This window comes from Peromyscus californicus, unplaced genomic scaffold, assembly GCF_007827085.1.
Source record: "Peromyscus californicus insignis strain IS unplaced genomic scaffold, ASM782708v3 Scaffold_6__1_contigs__length_162567912, whole genome shotgun sequence".
In the NCBI taxonomy this organism is placed as follows: domain Eukaryota; kingdom Metazoa; phylum Chordata; class Mammalia; order Rodentia; family Cricetidae; genus Peromyscus; species Peromyscus californicus.
The window spans coordinates 61,433,444-61,458,325 of record NW_026294584.1 but is presented as its reverse complement, the minus strand read 5'-3'; the positions used below and the strand labels follow the sequence as shown (position 1 = coordinate 61,458,325).

General features: G+C 46.4%; 1 protein-coding gene across 12 annotated transcripts in view; it reads left to right on the top strand.

Moving 5' to 3' along the window:
* Window positions 1–24,882, top strand: part of Prkag2 (protein kinase AMP-activated non-catalytic subunit gamma 2) — a 393,524-nt gene that overhangs the window by 356,576 nt on the left and 12,066 nt on the right. For 8 of the 12 annotated variants that reach the window (XM_052719488.1, XM_052719485.1, XM_052719484.1 and 5 more), the window contains 6 exons: window positions 7,310–7,416; window positions 16,803–16,884; window positions 18,548–18,606; window positions 20,342–20,387; window positions 22,159–22,213; window positions 23,333–23,459. In XM_052719488.1, the coding sequence (XP_052575448.1) occupies window positions 7,310–7,416; window positions 16,803–16,884; window positions 18,548–18,606; window positions 20,342–20,387; window positions 22,159–22,213; window positions 23,333–23,459 (476 nt within the window). The remainder of the gene's footprint in view (window positions 1–7,309; window positions 7,417–16,802; window positions 16,885–18,547; window positions 18,607–20,341; window positions 20,388–22,158; window positions 22,214–23,332; window positions 23,460–24,882) is intronic. The other 4 variants (XM_052719487.1, XM_052719486.1, XM_052719495.1 and 1 more) reach the window with 1 other exon arrangement.

Here is a 24,882-nt window from a genome sequence, read left to right as displayed (position 1 = left end):
CAGACTTAATCCTAGTTGTGAGGTAACTTCCAAAGGCCCTCAGAAGCTGTCACAGCCAAGAGGCCCCCGAGGAGACATGGCTGAGTGCAGTGTGGAATCCTGGGTAAGATCCTGTGAGAGAAACAGGACATGAGGGAAACGAAGGAAATCTGAGCAGTGCGGGAACTTTAGTAACCGGTGCACCCTGTGGGTTCATTGTGTAAGAAGTGTACCTTGCTAATACGAGATGTTGTTAACTGTGGGGAACGTGGCTCCCTATGACCCAGAGGCTGTGTATGTCTTTTGTATGTCTTTTCAGGGGGAGTCTGGCTCCCCCATGCCTGCCTTTGATCCAGGAAGCACAGAGTTCTAATAAGGCCTCATTTCCCGATCAGGGTGACTAGAGGCGGACCATGGCAGGTAGAGCCAGCGCTGACTCAGGGCCGTGTGGGACCAGAGATGAGCTCCATGGCTCAGGCAGGTGTATCCACAGAGGGTGTGTTGCCTGAGTAGGCTAGGCCCAGCCTCTGAGCAGTGCTGCATATGACCGTTACAACCCAGGAGAACTGGGCCAGATTACATAGATGCTTTGCCCTGAGGAAGATGGAGCCCAACTCCGCAGCTACCGACCGAGTGTGGGCTCCTTACAGAGACCACAGCACAGTAAGGGAATAAGGACCCTGAGGAAGGACCCTTTGTCCCAGCCAGGGGACAAAGTTGGTGAGTCAGCCACGTTAGCTTTTGTGTCCTTGGTGAGGGATGAGGGGAAACCCCAAGATAAGTCATCAGAACCCCCAGACTGTCTACTTGCCCTCCTTAGGAGTGTCAAGGTCATCAAACAGAAGGGGAAGTCTGTGTGGCTGGTGTGGAGGAACGCAAGCAGGCATGGTGGCTATGGGCTGCTGCAGCTGGGCTCCTAAGCTAAAGAGGACACGAGGGAAAGAACAGAGACTGTTCTTTCCTCTCTGTTTCTGTGAAAAACACCTTGACCAAATCGTCATGGAGGGGAAAGGATTTATCTGCCTTGCACTTCCAGATCACAGTCCATCACTGAGGAGAGTCAGGAGAGAAACTTAAAGCAGAGACTGTGCAGGGACACTGCTCACCGGCACCCGACAGGCTCGTGCTTAGCCAGATTCCTTAGATGGCCTAAGGGACGGTGCTGCCCACGGTGGGCGGGGTCCTCCCACATCCATTAACAATCAAGTCATCCTTTCTCCGGCATGCCTATATGCCAGTCTGGCTAGGCAATTCCTCAGTTGAGGCTTTCCTGTCAGATGACTCTAGGCTGTGTCAAGTGGACAGTTAAAGCTAATGAGGACACCTAATAAGTGAAAGCTGATAATCGTGTGTCAAGGTTGGTTTATTATTTGTGACAGTTATTTATTATTTGTGGAGCTGCTGGATGATGAATCTCAACTGTCTACTCCTGTAGATTGGGAGGCACCTAGGAGATTGGTAAAGCACACTTCCGGGTTTGTCTGAGGTCATTTCCAGAGAGAATTAACTGAGGAGAAAAGATTCTTTCTGAATATTGTGGCTGGTACGGCTCTCTAAGCTGGGGCCCAGTGGGAGTAAGGGGAAAGAAAGCCCGCAGCACAGGCCTGCTCTCTGGCTGCTGGGAGCTAATGTGCTGTACTTCACACAGGTACACTGCGTCACAGAACACACAGGCAGCCTCCCATGGACAACGATCTCAAAAGCTGAGCCACAATACATCCGTGGTCCTTTCAGTTACTTCTGTTCGGTATTTTGCCACAGTGACACAGCAGTAACTAGTATACATGAGGTTGGAGAGACACCTCAGAAGTTAGGAGCTCTGGGTGCTCTTCCAGAGGACCCTGGTTCAGTTCCCTGCACCCACATAAGGCCATACACAACCACCTGTAACTCCAGCTCCAGTGGATCCAACACCCTCTTCTACCCTCCAAAGACACTGTCCTCGTGTACACACACACACACACACACACACACACACACACACACACACACACACACTTTCTCTCACATAAATAACATAATTTTTTTTTTTTTTTTTTTTTTTTTGGTTTTTTGAGACAGGGTTTCTCTGTGTTGTTTTGGTGCCTGTCCTGGATCTCGCTCTGTAGACCAGGCTGGCCTCAAACTCACAGAGATCGCCCAGCTCTTCCTCCCGAGTGCTGGGATCAAAGGCGTGTGCCACTACCGCCCAGCTCATAAATAAATTTTTAGAGCTTTTTTTTATTAAGTAACTGAAGATCGATCGGCACAAGAGAAGCTGGGCTGTTGTTGACTGTTTGATACTGTTTTACAAGCCTTTGTAACAGAGATGTGGAGAATATGCAAATGTTGAGGATGCAAGCTGTGAAACTCTGAAGCTTAACAGGCTGTTCTGCTGGGAGCTTAGAAGACCAGAATGCCAAGAGGATTGGATTTGAGACCATATTATATTCCAGCAAAGAACTTGTCTCTACCTTTCTATGCTCTAAAGACTGGAAGCCTCTAAAGATGGAGGAAATTTGAAGGCAGCATGGTATTTAGCTGTGGCACAAATACTGCTTGCTGCTTTTAACCAAATTTATAATCAGAATTTACACAAAACCAAAGCAGAGATTTGAGTGACTTTTGGTCTCCCCAGAAGAGACATTCTCATAAAGGTGGAGTCAAGGAATGCATGGCTGCTTTGTAGCCCTGGCTGGCCTGGAACTCGCTCTGTAGACCAAGCTGGCCTTGAACTCACAGAGATCCACCTGCCTCTGCCTCCCAGTGCCAGGGTTATAGCTGCATAACACCATGCCTGGCTTTTTTTTTACGTTTTACAGGCACCCATAGTTGAGTTTGCCTTGAGTCTGGGAAGAGACTTGGCCTTGGGCTTTAAGCAATTAATTTCAGAGGTCGCTGGTAGAATGTTTTGGTTTTAGGAGGGGTGTTTATATGTCAGGTTGACAAGAGGTGGACTTATGGTAGTTCATCTTAGTTAAATTTTTATTTATTGTGTGTGCATGAGGTGGAGCAAAGAGCACATTGTGTGTGTGTGTGTGTGTGTGTGTGTGTGTGTGCGTGTGCGTGTGCGTGTGCGTGTGCGTGTGCGTGTGTGTGTGTGTGTAGGTCAGTGAACAACTTTGAGGCCTTGGTTCTCTTCTTCTACCCTTATGTGGGTTTCAGGCATCAAATTTAGGTCCTCGGGCTTTGGTGGCAAGCTCCTTGGCTGTTGAGCCCTGTGATTGTTAATTATCAACTTCACTAGCCATGAAGCACCTGAATTAAGGACACCTCTGAGTGTGTCTGTGTTGGCATTTCTAGAGAGGATTAACCACGAGGATGGACCTACTCTGAATGTAAGAGCCCGCAGAATAAAAGGGGAGAGAGGAGCTGGCTCTTCCAGAGGACCCAAGTTCGGTTGCTAGTACCCACATTGGATAGCTCACAATTGCCTGTATCCAGCTCCAGGAGATCTGATGCCCTCTTCTGGCTTCTATGGGCACCTGCACACACGTGGCATACACTCAACAGAGATACACGTACACATAAACTTTTTTTAATCAAGAGGAATTAAGATGGTTATGCTCAAAACATGTCTAACACAAAATTCAACACAAAATTCACAGATTTTAAAAAATTTAAGTTTGAGCAATCCTACTACATAGTTTTTTCATGTTTTTATTCTAGATATTCAGAGAGTTATAGGCATGTACAGCATGCACAGTTCTTCTGAAAAGCCTGGCTTTTCCCCTTGGCTTTGGTGGGGATGCTGGTGGTCTAACTCAGGGCCTGTGCCTGAGAAGCAAACATTCTACTGCCCGTCTACACTCTAACCCAAAAGTCTTGATTTAACTAATGAACACAATGTCCTGTAAAGTGTCCTTTGAGGTTATATTTTATTGTTGCTAGTGTCTGTCTCAATTTCATTCATCTGAATTCTGAAAGTGTAGATATTTAGCAAGCAGCTGGTAACTTGGGTGCTGAGTAAGTGTACTAGACCAAACTGCTCGCCCACAGAACAGGCTATGAAGAAACCGGGTACTAACAGTGACGGGATGGCTGAAATGGATCAGAACTGCTGCTGTGAGGACCAGCCTTCAGCAGCTCAGGAATCGAGGGGGAGCCACGGAGTCGGCGGACTAATCACTCAGTTTGACTTTTCTATCTAAGGGTATAAAACTTACCTCTCTGGGGCTGGCAAGTGGGGCAAAACTTACCTCTCTGAGGCCTTCGAAAAAGGAAACACACACACACACACACACACACACACACACACACACACACACACACACACGCGCGCGCGCGCTTTCAGGGTCTCTATCATCTTTCTTCTCTATATATCTTTTCTTACCTCTATCCAGGTGTATCTCTTCTGTGTGTTCTTAATTTTTTTCCTTACAGCTTATGTACCCCAGCAAAATCTTTCAAACAATATAAAAATTACAATGTGGTTATAATCTATTTTTTAAGTGAATGATTACAATGAATACAAGTAAAAACAAAACAATGTTTTCCATATCCCTTACATGATTAACATTTTTTGTATTATAGATGAAAACAGATTATTCCCAAGAACCCACAAACATTCATGTCCAAGGAACTTGTTATAGATTAACAGAGTGTAAGCAAGCAAAATATTTTTTCAGCCAGTTCTTTACTGGAAGGCTGCATTTTGCGGTTACAAAGAAAGGATCAATTACTTTATTATTTATTGCAAAAGGTAATCTTATAAAAAAAATCTTAAAAGAGTCACAGATCTAAACTTTTATATATGAAAAACAATCAGTCAACTCAACTTTAAATCCTCAGGGTGCATACCCACTCATCAACCATTTTTTATATCAGGAAGCCGAGGGCAGAAATGGGTATAAGGAATTAATCATCACTTTTGATCACCAACCCATCTATAGCAAGAAAAGCACGTCACCTACTAATAACTGGGCTGTCTTTGTTCTTACTTCTTGATCTCAACAAGTCCCTCACCCAACCATTAAAAGTGTGCCTTTCTAAACTTTAAATTGTTCCCCAAGATTTTCTACCTCAAAGCCATTAACAAAAATATCTTAACCTTAACTAACAATTCTAGATGTCTAAATTCTTTCTAAGGGTGGTGGTTGAATTAATTAATCTGCTCCAGCAGCAATGCTTGGAAAAAGACAGTCACTGTTTATAAGTACCAGTAACACTGCCAGGTGAGGGACTAGAAACCCCCTGAGAGTTTTCACACAATCCACAGATGATGAGGGATGCGGTGACCATGAAGGCAACAGTCAGAGCTATGCTCGGTAACAGCATGGGGTCCTCAGGACACATCCGGGGCTTTGCCTCTCCAGTGCTCACTCAGGCATGGCTTTGCCAACCACCCAGCCATGTTCCATGAGTTCCAATGCTGCCTCTTGGTCCCCTCGCACCGCCCCCTGCACAGAACCTTCCTGGCTTCTATTCCTAGCACTACAGTGTTGCTGTTCTTCCTGGGAGGGACCCCAGGTTTGTGGGAGATAAATATTTCAAGAAAAGATAGCAGCAGCCTGACTCTCTTATCCATGCACTCAGCTGTCACCAGTTCTGAGCCCTCATAAGCCCACACCTTGCCCTTGGTGGTGTCTTTGACAGTGTGAGGACAGCAGGCACAGTCACTCTATTGTTCCATGAGGAGTGCCACAGCCTCAGCCCCTGGAACACTGGGAGCTGTGGGGGACAGATGGGGGGGGGGCTAGCCCCTGCTCTCCTAGTTCTCTAACCCTTGCTGTCCTGTTTCGCCACCTCTGCCCACAGGCATCTGGTAGTCATGCTTCAGGGCAGAAAAAAACTACAGGTAATGCCCCAGGAATAACCCTTGACCCCTAAGGCAGGGGTGCTGTCTCCTGCAGGAAGTCAGATCTGTACTCAGCCTCTCCAGCCTCCTCCCTCACATCTTTGCCTCCAGTTGTGTCGAACTGTAACCTGCTGATAGGTGCAGCCTTATTTTGAGGGTTTTTCTTCTCTCCTTCCCTGTCTCACTTACCCCTAGGTCTTAGAGTCAGCTTTGGGAAGAACCTACGCTAAGCCATATGCAGTAGGTGTTTGTAAACTGAGTTAACTAATTAATTACTTGAGTAAGAGTCTGATCACTCCAAGAAATTGCCCAGGAGGGAAAATGGAGTTTAGAATGTACAGTGTTAACAAGATAGAAAGTGAAAGTTTGATGAGAAAAACAGACCAGTGCTTTCAGAGGAAGAAGCCATTGAGACTTCCTGTCTGCCCGACTCAGAGGCAAGGTAGGGGTAGAGCACCCACTGTGTGGTCTTATGGGTGACCACATTAGCTTTGAGGAGAGAGGATGAGACCTCTCCTTGTCATGTGTCTCTACAGCCACACTGGGCCCTGCCTGCTCACCAGAGGCAATGAGGGGTAGTGATGGGAAAGGGGGCGTGGGAACCAGCCCAATCAGAGTATTAGGAACTGCATAGGAGATGTGCTGCTTTGCGGGATGATTTCATTAGATGGCTTTATTTTGTGTGTCTGAGCGTTTTACCTGCACATATGTATATACACTACATGGGTGCAGTGCCTGCGGAGGCCAAGGAGAGTGTCGGATCTCCTGGAACTGGAGTTAAAAACGCTTGTGAGCCACCATTTGGGTGCCAAGAACCAAACCCAGGTCCTCTGCAAGAGCAACAAGTGTTCTTAACTGCCCAGAGCCTGAAGGCAAGCCTGCTTGCCATTCCAGACATTCACTCTGTCCAGGAAACCCACTCCACACCCCAAAGAAGCCCAGCTGGAACCATGGAGCAGGAGCTCGATGGCTGGCTTGCAAGATGGCTTACATTCAGCTAGCTCACCTGAGCAGGTGAAGACCTGGGAATGGTGCTTTCGTTGTGGCTTTGCTACACTAGTTTCTTTTCTTTTTCTTTTTTTTTTTTTTTTTTTTTTTTTTTTTTTTTTTTTTTTGGTTTTTTTTGAGACACGGTTTCTCTGTGTAGCTTTGTGCCTTTCCTGGAACTTACTTGGTAGCCCAGGCTGGCCTCGAACCCACACAGATCCGCCTGGCTCTGCCTCCCGAGTGCTGGGATTAAAGGCGTGTGCCACCACCGCCCACACTAGTTTCTTTTAGATATGGGACTTTTCCAACCAGGTTCTTTACTTTTTCCTAAGTAGAAAATCATATCATGTGCAAATAGCTTGAGGGATTTCTTTTCAGTCTGTAGACTTTCCCCCCATCTTGTCCTATTGTGCCGACTAGAACTTCCAGAATTCTCCTGAATAGAATTAGCAAGAGTGGATACCCTCTTCTCATCAAGTATTAGCAGTGGGTCTCCCGCATACACATTCTCTGTTGACTGAAAGGGGATTTGTTTATTATAACTAACCCATTGCTTTTTCTTTTTAGCAGAAGACTCAGAAAGTGGCGTTTATATGCGATTCATGAGGTCACATAAGTGTTATGACATCGTTCCAACCAGTTCAAAGCTTGTTGTCTTCGACACTACGTTGCAAGTGAGTATATCTGGCTTCCATGATCTTCTGATGGCTTGCTTATTGGGGCAGCTGCTTGCATGGATTCAATCCAGCCACGGCAGCAGGTCTTTGCTGAGTCTTTCCATGAATCAAACCTTGGGCTGAGGTTTTGTCTGTATCCCCATCGTAACCTCATAAGGAACATGCTATTGCTAAACTCATTGTACTGATACAGAAATTGAATTCCAGCTTAACAGAAATCGAAGTTTAATCCACGGACTTTTTATCCCCCAGCTAGTGTGGTGAGGTGCAGAATTTGAACCCAGGCCTGTCAGCTGTGGGTTGGCACCTAAGCCTATGTGTACCAACCTCCCCTTCCCTACTGGCGCCCTATATTGTCTTTCTTGGTTATTAAGTAAACTTATAATTAATATTAGAAAAGATGTCGAGGTGGATAATTTCTTGAAAGGAAACTTTATTGGTCTATCCCAGCAGGAAATTTGAACCTGAGTATTTTGCTATTAAAATTGTATTTATTGGAGCTTATTTTTTTATCAATATGGCTTATAATTACATGTGAAAGTTCTAATTTATATGTTATAAATATGTTCTATATGTATACGTTCAGTGTAATAATCAAGTTACATCCAGTATATAAGATGTATATATGTATAGTACATACATGCACACATGTGCATGCACACAGACACATCACATCAAGGAAGATTGTCTTCACTTGTTTTCTAAGAAGTAGATACTGAGCCAAGAACTTGTGAGCAAGTTGCTTGTGACAGATGTGCTCCCAGGAAAAACCCCAAAGATATGGCAAAAGAGGACCCCAGAAGCCAGCAAGCATGTGATTTCAACAACGGCCTGTTGGGGGCAGCCTCAGCCCGAGACCCGATGGATCCTTGAGCTCCCAGAAGAGCTGATCCCAGCCTCTTGTATTCTGCATCCAGAGCTGACCTGGGAGAGACCTCCCAGGTTCCTCCAGCTTTGCCCGGCTGCCTCTCGCCTCCCACCACTCTTTGTTCCCACACGTTACACTGTAGAGGAAACCCCTGAACCCGGGAGTTGTTCCTCCTGGGAGTCATTCCTCCTGCCTTCTGCCCCCCGCCCACCTCCACCCCACCCCACCACACACACACACACACACACACACACACACACACACACACACACACACACACGGGACCAGCAGGAAGACAGAAATGGTTTTTGTTTTTGCTTAGTTGCATTTTTAACTTTTTTTTTTTTTTGTAAATTTATGGAAATACAATTGGTTTTGTAAGTGGGCTTTAAGACCTGTGAGCTGGCAGATTCTCATTGAACCGGGTAACCTTCAGATTTCCTTTTAAGCCCCTAAGATTCTCTGATTCATAGTCATTGAACAGAAGCAAACACATGATCACAGTAGGGAAGGTGGGTCTTAAAGTCATTCTAAGAAACGTCTCTACAGCTACAAGTTTCAGTATTTAAATAACTAGACATTCTGCAGGGCGGCAGTGGTGGCACACGCCTTTAATCCCAGCACTCAGGAGGCAGAGGCAGGCAGATCTCTGTGAACTCAAGGCCAGCCTGGGCTACAGAGCAAGTTCCAGGACAGCCAGGACTACACAGAGAAACCCTGTCTCAAAAAAAAAAAAAAAAAGGAGGAGGAGGAGGAGGAGAAGAAGAGGAGGAGGAGGAGGAGGAGGAGGAGGAGGAGGAGACCTTCTGAGTCTCCAAACAAACTGCTGGCCCAGCCAGTACACCCTCATCCCTGCTTCCCTGACGCTCTCTTTCAGAAGCAACAGCTCTGGTCCCTTCACTCTTATGTAAGCAGCCACAGCACCAATCTGCTGTTTACCTAGATGTTTTTGTGCCCTGGGGTTGACACTCTTTGGAATTAAGAATTTAGCCAGGATGAGTCATATGTGAAAAATGTAATGCTTTCTGGATGCCCAAGGTCAGTAATCCAGTAAATATCATTTCTGCAGTTAACCAAAGCCATGTGTATATCCCGTCCCAGAAGTCATTCACCCTGTGAGTCTCCGAGCTTGGAGGGAGCTGGAATTTATGAACAAGGAGACAGAGCATGGTGGTGGTGGTGGTTAGAGCAAAGGGAAAGGTGTGCGTGAGGTTCTTGATGAAGACTAAATACAGCAGTGGTCCTTGACATACCCGGAGAGCTAAGAGAACAGGAGAGGGTCAGAGCGTCAAGACAACCTGAATGCCCGTTCCCAGAGGTCTGTTGAGTGAACGACTTCTAAAATGCACATCAGAAGACTGTAATGTGGCCATTAAGAAGAAAGAAAGAGTGAGGCATAGTAGTACATGCCTGTAATCCCAGCATTTGAGGGATAAAGGCAGGGGGATCAAGAGTTCAAGGTCATCCTCAGCTACATGGTAAGTTAGAGGCTAGCCTGGGCTACTTGAAAGGAGTGTAGTCAGGCTTTTCTTTGGGCCGCTAGCTCACAAAAAACAACACAGAGCCTTACATTAATTATGAAAGCTTGGCCTTAGCTTAGGCTTGTTTCTAACTAGCTCTTACAACTTAACCCATTTCTATTAATTTACTTTCTGCCTCATGGCTTCATTGCCTCATCTTGATACTGCCCATCCTGCTTGCTCTGAGTCTCCTGATGTCTTCACCGCCTTCTTCCCAGCATCCTCTCTGCCCAGAAATCCTGCCTAGCTATTGGCTGTTCAGCTTTTTATTAAACCAATCAGAGTGACACATTCTTCACAGTGTACAAAAAGATTATTCCACAACAGAGGAGAAAGGAGGAAGGAAAAAGTTTGTTGAAAAATTATGTTTTGTTCTGTGTTCAAAAGGGAGATAGAGAACAGCATGTATAATAGCCACAGTACTCAGAGACTGATGGATCTGGTAAACCAAAGTCAGCCATGTCCAAGGAGACTAGAAGGGAGATGCTCCAAGGCCAGGGGATAGCCCTGACAGACCAGAGTGGAAGTGGGGTGCTGTGTCACCCTGAAACAAAGGAGGAAGACATTCCTGCTTAAGGTTTTCCAGCTTGGGTCTCTCAAGACCCACTCAACCACCTACAAAGCCCCCTAAGTTTAATACTGTCATGAACTGAAGGCTCCAAGTCTCCCCTTTCCATCTCTCAGGCCTGAGGAAGCGGAAATCAAATATAGTGTGGGATAGTGCACACTAAGGGGTATCATCACGTCACACCCTAGAGTGGTCCATCGTGCTGCCCATGGCCACCGTGAAGCATATCCACAGGCCAGCCGTCTCCACCTGCCGAGCTCCTGGCAGAGGAAGACGCTGCAGGCACTGGGGTCACCTCAGGGAAGGCAAGCACTGTCTCCACCTAACAGTGTAGATTAGTGCCACTGTGCACACCAGCTGCTAGCTCGGGGGCTGGGGACTGCTGAGGTCGAGCTGCATGGTCTTTTGGTACCCCATGGTTAGTTGTGGAGTCTCTGTCAGGGTCCAGCAATGAGTCAGGAATGATTTTCCAAATGGAAAGAATTATCTTAGAGGAAGGCATGGCTGCGTCAGGATGTTTTTCTGGTGTGGATTTTTGTGTGTGTGTGTGTGGATTTCTTATTGATGGAAGCATTGTGCAACTTTCTAAGCATTGACCTTGCTGTGTCATAGGCACAGCAGAAGAGCAGCTGGACTTGCTTCACAGGCTGAAATTCCAGTGAAAATTGCTTTTGGAGCCCCTCAGTGCAAGTGTCTAGTAGCACACTTAAATGTCTACCTGCAGCCTCCAGAAGACCCACTCAGAGTCCTGTGGTGGCAGGTAGTATCCTTCCAAAGCAACATCAACCTTTGCACGTCCCCACGGATGCCCTCCTCGTGTGATTTGCTAATCCAGTAGCCAGAAATTCCAGAAGCTTCCTATTTGACTGAAGTCAACAAGCCTCTGGAGAGCTTTCTGCATGATGTTAGGATCACACACTTAGGAAGAGAGGAGACCGCCACAGCCTGAGCCTGTAGCCCGACTGTACTTTTGGTGACCCAAGCTCTAGCGGACATACCACCTGTTACTTGATGTCCAGAGCCCCCACCCTAACTAGAAGACTGGAGTGGCATTTTATGGTCAGAACCGATGTCCAGTTCCTCGTGTTCCTGTTTGCAAGTCCCAGGGGAAGGGCACCAGGCAGGGAACTCTGTATGTGAGAATGGCATGGCCACAACCCAGTGCTATAGGGGACCTGGCCCAGACCGGAAACAGCTAGAGGACAGAATCCTCATTGCTGATGACTCAAGTCAGGCTTTTGGCCACTAGAGTTCTTGTTAAGTAGTTAAAATAAAATGAGAAGGTTGGGTCACTTTCATTCCTGGGGACACTAATCAGTTAGCTGCCACCAGAGATCTCTATGGAGGCAGATCGTTCTGGATTCCCACCCCTTCCTGGTTGCCCTTGATAGGTACCTGAACCTTCCTTGGCTTGACTCCTGCACTGGCCCTCTGCCGCCCCAGAATACCGTTCCCATGGAAACCAGCAAGGCTGCTCCAGGTGCCGTCTGCATAGTGGTACAGCACTGCCCCCAGTTACGGCACATGCGTTCTTCTACAGCTCAAAGAGAGTGTCCTCAGGCCCTGAACATGCTCTTGAGGGGTCAGCCAGTGTTCCTGTCTTCATTATCCTGTAGGAGTAAAGCATCCCAACCTCACTTAGTATGGCCTTAACATGCCCTGAACTTAGGCACCCGTTGAGCAGCCAGACCCTCCCCTAGCTGCACAGGCAAAGCATTAAATGAGCCCACCTGTAGTGCTCCGTTCCGCTGGCTGAGTGTTAAATTACTCTTTGGCCTGTTCTCACACATTCTTTCCACGTTTCTGCAGATGTACGATAGCAAGATGTTACAATTCGTTCTGTGTGTAAGCTGTTTCCTGCTGTGGGGCATGGTGAAACCTGTCCCCAGCAAGAAGGGGACAAGACTGACTGGGATCATCTTGAGAAGAGTGAGGCCTGTGTCACGTTCACCCACGAAAGCCTGTCACGGGGTTTCTAGCAAAAGAAGATGATTCTTAGACAGTGGCAAGCCAGCCATGAGAGGCTGAGAGAAAGGCCAAGATTCTGGAATGTGGTGGTCAAGCCTATAGTCCCAGCACTCAGGAGACAGAGGCAGGAGAATTGCTGCAAGTTCAGTCCAGCCTGCTCTACATAGCAAGACCATCTCAAAAGGGGGGGGGGGGGGTAGCTAAACACACACACACACACACACACACACACACACACACGTACGTACGTACATACGTACGTACATGTCATCAGGAGGGAAATAGGATATAACCAGAAGAGGGATACACAGTATAAGTTTAATTTGAGATGAAAATTATGATGCACAAGGAAAATAGGACACTCAGGATTCTCAAGGCAAGAAGAAAAGGAAGAACTGGGCCCCTTGCTCAAGATGAGGGCCCTGGTGTGGCTGGAACCTTTCTCCTCAGCCTGTGCTGCTTTCGTCGTCAAGGAAAATGGTCAGGAGCTAGGAAGGGTGAAAAGTAACAGAGGAAGATCATTTAGAGATGATGAAACGTTGTCTCTGAACAGAACTGAGTCTGACTCCTGTCCAGACGTATCACATCCCGATACAGTGAGAGATGGTAGAGATTACCAGGCCCTCTGTGAGGTCGGAGGCCCTGTGGAGAGCAGCTCTGATAGGAGGGAAGGAAAAGGAGGGGACTCCCCCAGCAGCGTGAACGGAGCCTCTCTCGAATTCATGGCACGCCCATGCACGCTCACACACGTGCGCACACACAAAAGCAGTGCTTGAGCCCAGTGTGGTCCGTGCACGCCTGTGATCCCAGCACTTGCCAGGTTGAGGCAGGAGGATCAGAAGTTTGAGATGAACCCAGACGACAGAACCCTGTCTCTAAAACAAACAAACTGAGCGGGGGCTCTTCCGTTTCCTCTTCCGTGGCTAGTTTCAGGGCCTGGGGACACTCGGGACTGAAGCAGGAGTCTTAGGCAGATTGATCAACAAAGTCATCGTGAGGAAGCTAGAATTTCTTCATGCTTTTGAGGAGTCAAAATATGTAAATATTGACATTAAAGCTCACGGAGCTGGCTCAGTGGTTAAGTGCACTTGTTGCTCGTGCAGAGGATCCAGGTTCGGTTCCCAGTGCCCACGTGGCAGATCACAACCACCTGCAATTCCAGTTCCTGGAGAGCCAACACCCTTCTGACCTCTGTGGGCCCTGCACATACGTACATGCAGGCAAAACACTGCATACATATTTACATACATAATTAAATATTTTTTAATTTTTTTTTAAATTAAGCACCCACTTCCATAATTTTCTTCTGCTGGGTGAAGGTTTTTCCAGTTTTTAATGTCAAACATAGTGCCACATTGAACATCTTTGATTCAAGAAATCCCCAATATAATCCAGTAGAAACAAGCTATAGTACAAATAGGTAGGAGTGGTTTTGTGATTCTTGATAGAAGCTATGATGAAACATGACCAAAAGCAACTTGAAGAGGGAGGGGCTTATTTCTATTACAGTTTCTTACAAACAGTTCATCACTGAAAGCAGTGAGATCAGGAAGTCACACAGGGCAGGAACCTGGAGGCAGGAGCTGATGCAGAGACCATGGAAGGGTGCTGCCTACTGGCTTGCTCCACATGCAGTCCTGTAGAACCCAGGACCACCAGCTTAGGGATGGCACCACTCACAATGGGCTGGGTCCTCCACATTAGTCACTAATTAAGAAAATTCCCTCCAGGCTTGCCTCCAGCCCATTCTTAGGGAGGCATTCTCTTGAGGTTCTCTTCTCTCAGATGATTTTTTTAGCTTGTGTCAAGTTGACATAAAACTGTCCAGCACGAGCGCATTACTTAAAATAGCACTGATGGGCCAGCAAGGTTCTCACTGGGAAAGACACCACCAAGCCCAGTAACCAGAGTTCAATCCTCAGGACCCACATGTAGGAGAGAGCTGACTGCCACAATTGTCCTCTGACTTCCACATGTGCACTGTGGCATGCATGATCTGTCCCCATACACACACACACACAATAAATGAATGTAGTAAAAAATTAAAATAATTCTCATATTAGGTAAGATGTAAAAGCATATGTTTGAGCTGGGCGGTGGTGGCGCACGCCTTTAATCCCAGCACTCGGGAGGCAGAGGCAGGCGGATCTCTGTGAGTTTGAGGCCAGCCTGGTCTACAGAGCGAGATCCAGGACAGGCACCAAAACTACGCAGAGAAACCCCATCTTGAAAAACAAAAACAAAACAAACAACAAAAAAGCTTATCTTTGTATAACTGAGACAGAATACCCCAGATAAACACCTTCAAAGGGAAGAGCTCGGTTATGGCAGTTCCCCAGGTTGCCACCCACTGTCACTTTTCCTGGTTAGGTTGGGACTATGGCAGCTTGGTACATCATGGTGAGAGCAGGTGGCAGAGAAGGCTTGTTCACCCCATGGTGGTGGGAAGCAAAGAGACGGAAGGGAAAGAGAAGGGCCGGGAGTGGCGGACTACCTGGAATCCTAAAACCCAGAAGCTCCTGAGGTGGATGGACACAAGTTCCAGACTAACTTAGGCTGTACGGGGAGAGCCTATCTCAAAAAAAAAAAAAAAGAGGCATAGGGTCCCCGTGTCCTTCATGGCCACACCCCCACTGGCCAAACTTCCTTCCACGCAGGCGTTTGGGAACCACTCTAGGGTCCACACTACAGCAGCAACTCTGAACAATGTTTTAATGTTTCATTTGCATTCCTTGAATTATTAATGATCATAGGATGCTTTCCTTGTTTGCATATGCTGTTTAGAGGATTATTTTCAGCCCTGAGTTTTTGACTCCTAATAAATCAAGTATGACACCTTACAGTGTCCCTAAGGGTGTGTGTTAGAGCCGAACAAAGTGCTGTGTGTTAACACGCCGAGCAGCGCCTGCGCCTTCCCTGCCCCAGAGCCTGTGCCGTCTAGTGCTGGAAAGTGCAGTTATTGCTGAATGCCTTCCTCATCTTTAGGGGGATGGGGAAACGTGGTATTTGTTGTGATTTTTAATATAATGACCAAATACCATTTCAAATAATTCAGTGTAACTCTGTTTGAGATAAATTGTCAATCACACGTGGGAAAAATTAAGCTGTTATTTAATTATTTTGTATAATTTTAATTACAGAAAATCTGTGTATGCAAGACTATTTAGTTACATCAAAGAAAAAAATTTGAAGTTAATTGTCTTTCAGTTTCAAAAAAATAATCCCCACTCCCTTTACCAGGTGTGGCCAGCCTGCAACCTGCAGCCACGTGCAACCCGAGTGCTCTGAATGCAGCTGAACACAAAATCATAAACGTACTTAAAAATCTTACGAGGACTAGGGAGATGGTGCGGTGCTCAAACCATTTACCACAAGTGTGAGGACCTGAGTTCAAATCCCCAGGACCCATATAAAAAGCTGGCCTTGGTAGTGCATGTCTGAAATCTGTTGTTCCTATAGTGTGGAGGGAGGTACAGACAGGAGGCTCTGTGGAAACCTACCATCAGTCAGCTAGCCTGGTGTGTGCAGCAGCCAGCGACAGAAGACACCCTGTCCTAAACCAAGGTGAAAGGCAAGGGCCAACAGCAACACATGAAGTTATCTTCTGACCTGCACATGTACCCACACTCATGCACACCTACATACACACGTATCCATACATACAAAAGAAAAATATGAAAGTTTTGTGATTTTTTTTTGTGATTTGATTGCATTGTGTTGTAGAATATTAATTTAAGATGTGTTACATTTGTTTATGCTGTGGAATATTTGTTTAATGATACAAAAATGTGTTTCTTTTTATATTACATTTGTTTAACTCTGTGAAGCTGTGTTACTTTGCCTGCCTAAAACACCTGCATGGTCTGATAAAGAGCTGAACAGCCAATAGCAAGGCAGCAGAAAGGATAGGTGGGGCTGGCAGGCAGAGAGGATAAATAGGAGAAGAAATCTGGGAAGAGAGGATCACGGAGCAAGAAAAGAAGGGGCCAGCCACACAGCCAGACACAGAATAAGAAGTAAAAGATATACAGAAATAGAGAAAGGTAAAAGCCCAGAGGCAAAAGATAGATGGGATAATTTAAAGTTATGAAAAGATGGTTAGAAACAAGCCAAGCTAAGACCGGGCATTCATGAGTAAGAATAAGCCTCTGTGATTTATTTGGGAGCTGGGTGGCAGGCCCTCCCAAAGAGCCAAAATATTAAACAACAAAAACTACAGCTCTGCTCTGGATGAGAGCTTTGCAAAGATGACAGTGTCATGTCACAGTGTCAGAAGGCCGAACACATCTAAATACCTTAGCTAAGCTACACAAAACCATTTTGCTAACAAGTGTTGTTTGTAGCCTTTCAAACTTACGTCAATAGTTACTGGTAAGATTTGGTTGAAACCTTAGTTGAGAGTATTTTCCTCCTGAAATGGGGACTTTAAAAGGATGTTTTGTTTCTGGTTTCTCTCCAGGTTAAAAAGGCCTTCTTTGCCTTAGTAGCCAACGGAGTCCGTGCAGCGCCTCTGTGGGAAAGTAAAAAGCAGAGCTTTGTAGGTGAGTGGCCGAGCTGGGGAAGGCTGTCTGGGAAGGGACCTCCTATCCCTGCAGAGTGCTCCACATTCCATCCCTGTTGGTTCAGCCTGACAGGCATTTTCCACATTGAAGAACATTCTGGCTTCTGCATACTGAACCAGACCAGACCACTAGTGAATTTAGGACAATTGACCTTATTGCAGTCTTTTTTTGCTTTTCAGGTGTTTGGGGGTTTCCAGGGGGTTGTTCTTTTAATTTTGCAATTTCTGAACACTCTGAAGGAGGTTTTGTCTATCAGCTCAGGGAGCAAAATGACCACAGATGTGGTCAGATGAGCTGAGGGCCCTTGCTCTGGTCTGTGCTGGCTCTGTTCAGTCACTGTTCATCACTGTGTAAATGACAGCAACCTTCATGTGAATATAACCAATGTCTGCTAAATCATTAAGCTGTCAGTAATGCCGGGTAAGCCCTGGATATGGTGGTACATGCCTATAAACCCAGCACATGGGGTGCAAAGGCAGGAGGATAACAAGTTCCAGCCTAAGCAAGACCTTGTCTGGAATAGCTAAGAGCTAGGGGTGTCATTCAGTGTTACCCGGACTGCTTATGTTATGCAAGGCCCTGGGTGTGACCGTAGCACTGAAAGGGAAAAGGGCGTGTGCCTCCCAACTGTGTAAACCCTGTCACATCTGACCCCAGTCAGAACAGCCTGACAATGTTGTCACTCTAGAACATTATTCTGAAAGTAACCACTTCAGTCTGCTCTTCCTCTGGACTATCATGTTCTTTTTTGTTTCTGTTTTTCAATCCGGGGTTTCTCTGTGTAACAGCTCTGGCTGTCCTGGAATTCACTTTGTAGACCAGAACTCAGAGATCCACCTGCCTCTGCGTCCTGAGTGCTGAGATTAAAGGCGTGCACCACCACCACCACCACCACCACCACCACCACCCGGCACCTATAATTGTTCTTGTGGAAAACATTCCTTTTTGTCATCCTCACAGTTGTAGTGTCCAGCACGTAGTAGGCCTGCAGTGAGTGGTGGTGACTCTGCTAAAGCCATTGTATTCAGAATGCTTCTCAGGAAACGGTCCAGGTGCCCCAGAAGTCCCACCATCATAGCACTTAGGGAATTTCTGCATCTCTGCTGAAGCATTTAAAATTATTCACATGCAGCTACAATTCTTTGTGGTATTTTATGAGTGTTGGTGCATTCTCTGTCCATGAGGCTTCAGTTTGCATTTCTAGGTTAGTGTAGGAAATACATGTTCTTTCTTTTCTACACGAGATTGAGCCTGAGATCTTGGGTTGTATTTTGCAAGACTTTCTAGTAAACATTGCAGATTCACTTGCCACGAAAGCCTTTCCTTCTCTGTGTCTTTTTGGCATGCATGAGAGTCCCGAGATTGATGTCAAGAATCATCCTCCATCATTTGTCCACTTTATTCTTTGAAGCGGGGTCTCTCAATCAAACCCAGAGCTTGCCAGTATACCTAGTCTCACCAGCCAGCTCTGGGATCCCCTGCCTCCACCTTCTAAGGCTGGAATTACAAGTGGGCCACCGCACTGACCGATGATTCTGAGGACACAGGCTCCTGTCCTCACACTTATGTGGCAAATGCTCTAACCACTGAGCCGTCTCTCCGGTCCCTTAGTTTCGTTTTAACCTGTGGTTCTTTGTTCCAGGGATGCTCACTATTACAGACTTCATAAATATACTACACAGATACTATAAATCACCTATGGTAAGTGTCATAGACCTCACTGTGTGTGTGGTTAGGATGGGAGAGGATTTTCCCAGTATGTATAATAGGTAAGGAACTTAAGTATAAGACTTCCAACCCAAGTAAACAGTGAGCTTAGCCTCATAGCATTTAATTGACATTTGAAGGAGGCACCAGGAAAAAAGAGTAATAACTGCTTTCTCCAGCTTACAGAAGTACCCATTCTGATTTATTGCCCTGGCATGTGTAAGTTTCTGCTGCTTGATGACTAGCCCCTTGTGTCTGCAGTACCGGCATCTGCTAGGACCAGGAAGGGCGGTGTCTCCCCCACTTCCTCTTAGTGGTTGACCTACGGCCTCACCCTGGAGATAACGTGGCCACAGCTCTCTTTTTGCAAGCCTCTTTTTGCAGGCCTCTTTTTGCAGGCCTCTTTTTGCAAGCCTCTTTTTGCAGGCCTCTTTTTGCAGGCCTCTTGCTCTGAGTGGAGTTTGAGAATCGCTCATCTCCCATCCGGGATTTATTTTTCTTACTCATTTCAGTTTTGGGGGGAAACCCAGGGCTTTGAGCTTGCTGGGCAATGCTCCGCCACTGTGCTACCTACCCCCAGCCCTCCTTCATGGTTATAGCCACTGTAAGGAAACTAGACAGAAGTACAAATCAAAACTGAAGCAACTCAGTTCGGGCTCTTTCCTGCCAAGTTGGGAAAGACTGTTCTGGATGCCGTTGGTGACAGAGGCCCCGGCACCTCGCCCACATGTCCTGGCAAGGCAGTGTCAATGGAAACCCAGTCTGCCCTGTATCAGACACCACTTGGTCTGGTTTGGTTTGGTTTGCTGCGGTGGGAGGACAGTTGTATGATTGATTTAACTAGTTCTTCTATTGTTAGGGTATCTAAAAGGCAGGAGATACCTTTTAGTTAGTGTGTTTCTAAGGTGGCGCTCAGTTGTCCACTAATATGCATTATTTAACAAGGGAACATGCTCTGAGAAGTATGTCATCAGTTGACCCCATTGTGTGAAAACAGCCAAATGTTTTTACTCAGACTGAGATGATCACAACATTTGTGGGTTCTGAAAGTCAAGTCTGTGGTCCATCGTTTTATCAAGCTGTCACTGCGTGACACATGGCTGCAATTCCCACATAAAATACAAAAATGAGTTTCTTCACGAGGAAAACTCTAGAAGGACGATCTTTACGTGTAGGGCCCGAAGGTAGAAACTGGCCTGTGAGAAGGGCGGAGGGACCGTAGTGGGTAGGGATGGGGAGAAGAGAGGATGAAGAATTACGTTTGGCATAAAAACAGGAGGAAGGGCTGCTTGTGGGAAGGAAGGGGACAGTGGCGGAGAAGAGGAGCCGCAGGATGAATAAGAATGATGTAGAGAGATACATCCCAACACAAGCAAAAATGCCACCATGAAACCTGTTATTTTTATCTGCTTAATAAAAAAATTTTAATTAAATATCCCACTTAAAGAAAAATGAAGTTTTATCAGACTTTAACTATTCTGTGTTAAATATGTGATGAAGAACAGCAGATGCCATATAGCAAATCTCTATGGTTGTTTATTAAATACAAAAACTGGGGAAGAACAGTCAGTGAAATATAAGTACATGAGCGGGCCTAAGCTCTTTTTTGGTACTCGAAGCTACCTTCTCCTTGTGTCCCCCAGTGTTCTGATTAGAAACAGAGAAGCAGAGTGTTCTGCTTGCTGTTGTGGATGCTGACACTTGTAGACACGGTCTTTCTTATTTGCAGGTACAAATTTATGAATTAGAGGAACATAAGATTGAAACGTGGAGGGGTAAGCACCACCAGCTCTTAAACTCTTGAGTATCTGGAGAAAATGTTACCTGAAAAGCGTGTTTGAGTGTGCCAGATCATTGCCTGCACTTCATTACAACCTGCTAGTTAAAACACTCTGGTTTCCCTACTAACTGCGCACATTGTCACACGTGTGTGGCCTTACACTAGGTCTGGAGCTGTACAGATGTGTGGTCTGACCACTGAGTAGCACCCTCAGATGTCTGCTCACCATGGCCCAATATGGGACAGAGCAAGCTTCCGCTCTGATAAGCTGAATTACGCTTTTACCAATTCAGCAAAACCAGGACAAGAACAATTTAACCGAACGGTTCAGATGGACTAACAGGGAAATCATTTCAGGAACTCGTGGGCTAGAGAGATAGTATGGGAGGAAAAGGCTGGCTGTGGGAGCCTGAGCTCAGTCCCCAGAATCCATGTCAAAGAGCCAAGCACGGGAGTGTGCACTTACCAGCCCTGGAGACAGTGACAGGTGACTCTGGGGGCTCAGTGGTCAGCCAGCCTGATTGAATCAGCAGGACCAGAGCCAGTGAGCGACTCTGTCTCAAAAAACATGATGGAGAGCTTCTGAGGTGTTCTCTGGCCCCCACACAGAAGCATGCATGCACATGCACACAGATACATACACTCATACATACAAAAGAACTCTGTTTGCCTCACCAAAATTCACCCTTTACAGTCAGGTTATTTTTGCCTACAATGGGACCACTTTTTAAACTCTTGTTCCATGATGGGAAGGTTGTCATCTCAAAGACTCATGGTGGGCAGGGCAGAGGACCCAGACTGGTCAGAGCATAAGTAAGCGCTCAAGGAGAAGCCTGGGTAGAAGGGGAGGGACCTACTACAGGGCATTTTTTAGCTAGGTATTAGAAGTCTGTTTTACTGTTCCCATCATGTGCTTGACAGGATGACCAGCCTTCAAAGGTATCTGAGAAATCATACCCTCCACTTGAGTTCTCCAGACCTCTGCGTCCCCTTTTAATTTCCCGTGATTTTTAAATCTTGCCAAGGATGTGTTTTATTGAGCATGGCTTTATCAAGGCAGACTAAATGAATTAAGTCAGCATGGCATCCAGATGGCCTGTCAACGACATGATTAACAACACCAAGACAAGCACTTCTCATCAAATCCTGCTGTATGCATTCCGTTGAGCATGGTTTAGGTGTATTTACACTTGCGCCTACGGGGATGTTTGAAGGTGTGAAAATATCAGGACGGTCTCAGATGCCTTCTGTGTGCAGACCTCAGCAAAACCAATTAATTACGGTTGATTTCTTTACAAAGAAAATGTGCATATGCTGGCAAGATTCCCAACATGCCCTGGGTTTTGAGCATCAGTGAAATAAAATGAGATCATTTGAAGAACAACATTGCTTAAAGTGATGCTCTCTCCACGTTTATGAAAATTGCTCCAAAGGATTCTGTAAAGGTTTCATTTCTTGAGAGTAATGTGGACTTGACAGGACCCAGTGTCCTCTGCTATCATTTGTCCACATCAGAGTGTTTCCTGATGTTAGCAGCATCTTTGGAGACACTGGAGCCTTTTCCTATATTTGATTTTTCTTCAAACACGTCCTGAAAACATGACTTAAAATAACCATGACTGTACCCTTAGTTTAGGGTAAATTATCTTTTATTTGGGTTTCTAGTTCGTCTAGTTATTTCCTGTAAACTGGAGGATATTTTAATGTGAAGTAGCATTGCACACAGCAGATCTAAAACTAACTATGTTTTCCTTCTACAAATGCAGAGTTATACTTACAAGAAACCTTCAAGCCTTTGGTGAATATCTCTCCAGATGCAAGGTAAGCATGGAAGCTTCTTCTCCCCCGTGAAACATTCTCTGCAGTTTAGGTGTCTCATTGCCATGATAGGTAACTAGAAGTAGACAGACAAGTCCCTCAGTCTAGGTAGGACCAACCTCCTTAATCCAAGTAGCGTGCCAGAAGTTGAGAGATGTTGGAAATCACAGCAAAGCCAGGCATGGTGGGATCTAGCACACAGGGGAAACTGGCATAGGAAGACTGCATGTTTGAGGCCAACCTGGGCTGTATACATAGCAAGCACAGGGCTATCCTGGACAGTTTAGCAAGACCTAAGAGAGGAAGGAGAGTGAGAGGGTGGGATCCAAGTGGTTGGGAATGGGCTGTGAGGCTGATCATCCAGGCCAGTTTCAGACATCCAGCTTTCCTGCGGCAGCATCCGTAGAGGGATCCTCTTACAGTTACCGATCTCAGGGCTTCACTCCTGACCCCAGCATTTGGTCCAGGGGACTGGATCCTGGGAGCAGCAGTGAAACATTCCCAGAGTGATGTCAATCCAGACCAGAGCCATCCTAGAAGGAGCAGGAAGGGCGAATCAGGACTGACACAGCCTGGTAGAGCAGGTGCTCAGCTCTCTCTGGCTCTCAGCACGAGATGGACAGAGTAGGAGACATTTTTAAAGCCCAAGAGCTGCAGAGAGAGAAGACACTTGGTTTGTCCCCTTCTTTCCAGGTCGTGGGGGGAAGTACACTCCACAGGCTTCTTGGAGACAGTGGTGGGGGCAAGGAGGACACAGGGCAGTTCCCCAAGGTGGGCTGGCAGGGCAGGCAGACACCCTGGGAGTCTGGCAACCCAACCTCAGTGCCGAGGTCACTGCTGGCTTTCCAGAAGGCTTAAGGTTTGCCTCTTTCAAACAAAATCCCTGGACACACTACTAACAACCTGCCTTGCTGGAGATCCATGTTTCCCTCTTGAGTTTGAGATGCATCAACAGATGGGCGGAGAGCCCCCATGTAAAGCTTTGCAGTGACTGTTTTAAGCTGATGACCCTCTTCTTATGGTGGTATAAAGGCAGTGAAAATACTGTAAAGCAGGGGTGGTCCAAAGTCTTTCTGATCTTTCTTGAAAGCCTCCTAATGACTCTAATGGCTTTTCCCGCAGCCTCTTCGATGCTGTATACTCGTTGATCAAAAATAAAATCCACAGATTGCCAGTTATTGACCCTATCAGTGGGAATGCACTTTATATACTTACCCACAAAAGAATCCTCAAGTTCCTCCAGCTTTTTGTAAGTAGTCCCTAAAGATGCAGTTGCATTGCCTGTCACTTACGTCAAGTAAATGGGCTCCTGTTGCTCTTGGTAGAAGAAACCGGTAGTTCTCAGGTCTCCATTTTGCGGCATTTCAGTTTCTCAACTCACTACTGTGTGCACTGTGTGTTCTCCAAGTTGACGCCAGCTCAAATGCTGTAATATTTTAGACCAAGTATGAAAGTACTAAAACTGGGAAGTGCCCCCTGAGGATGGGCATCTCTTGTGCACAGGCAGCTAAAGCATTTTCTCAGTCTCGTTGAGGTCTACTGCACCAGATGGATGGAGCCAGGGTTTAGGGCAGAAGTTGCTTCGTGGTGCCTTTGTTGAGGTCATGGTTTTAGAAACAGGAGCAAAAAAAAAAAACACTGTCCCGGGGGTGATCTCATTCTCACCTGCAGCAGCATCAGAGAATCCCAAGGCAAGTCAGATGTAGGCAAGAGATGCACCATAGTGCACTTTTGTGGTTTGTGTTCAAACCTCCGAGACGGGGAGTATTAGAGGAGGCTCCGTGGGAGCAGCATGTGCCAGGAGGCTTTCATGCCCCGCCCCCATCACCTGTGCTGAACCTGGGGTTGAAGTCATCAGTCAGGAAGAACAGTGGAAGTGTTGATGGTTCAGAAAGGTCACTTGAAGTTTTTTTTCTAACGGAAATAAGACACACTTCAAAGCTGCTTCCTGTCTGCAGCTTCCCACTAGGCATGCAAGTCCGAAGTCCGGCCCAAGTTGCTCTTCTGGATGCAGCCTTGCAAGGCCAGGGGCTCACCGAGGTGTCAAGGGTTTAGAGACATGCATTGGTGATCCAGCTGGTCACATAGTTTAATAGGCATAGTAGGCATACAGAGACAAGTTGCATTTCCTGATTAAATAAACGCTAAGAAATCAGGAGAGGAATAATTTGCCAAAAAGCCCATGACATTTAGTAGGCAACCTAGGAAGAAAGAGCAGTTTTTGTCCATCAGTCGGTTACAGTGGAGTGTGGCAGCCTCGCGTGTTGAGACATCACAGGAACCAAGGGCTTGGGTGGAGAGGCAGGTGCTCTGGACCCACATTTGCCAGGCTTGGCAGCTCAGCCCCCTAGAGCCCGTCTGTGACAGTTGACCACTGGCAGGCACATCCTGAGAGCTTTGCACGAGGCATCCTTATCCCTGCCCAGTTGGTGGTGGTAATGCTGTTCATATTGCCACTCACCTCATCTGTGGAGAGGAAAGGGGTTGCTTTATATTTGAACCAATATGGCAGCTAGAACCTTGCAGCCAAATATTCAGCCATAGGTTCTCAGATAAAAACACATATTTTAAATAAAGAAGCACCATAGCCTGGTTTTTACTTCATTATCAGGATCATTCGGAGAAAGGATAGTGATAACCTTGCAGGCATTTGAGAAGCAGGCAGTCTGAAG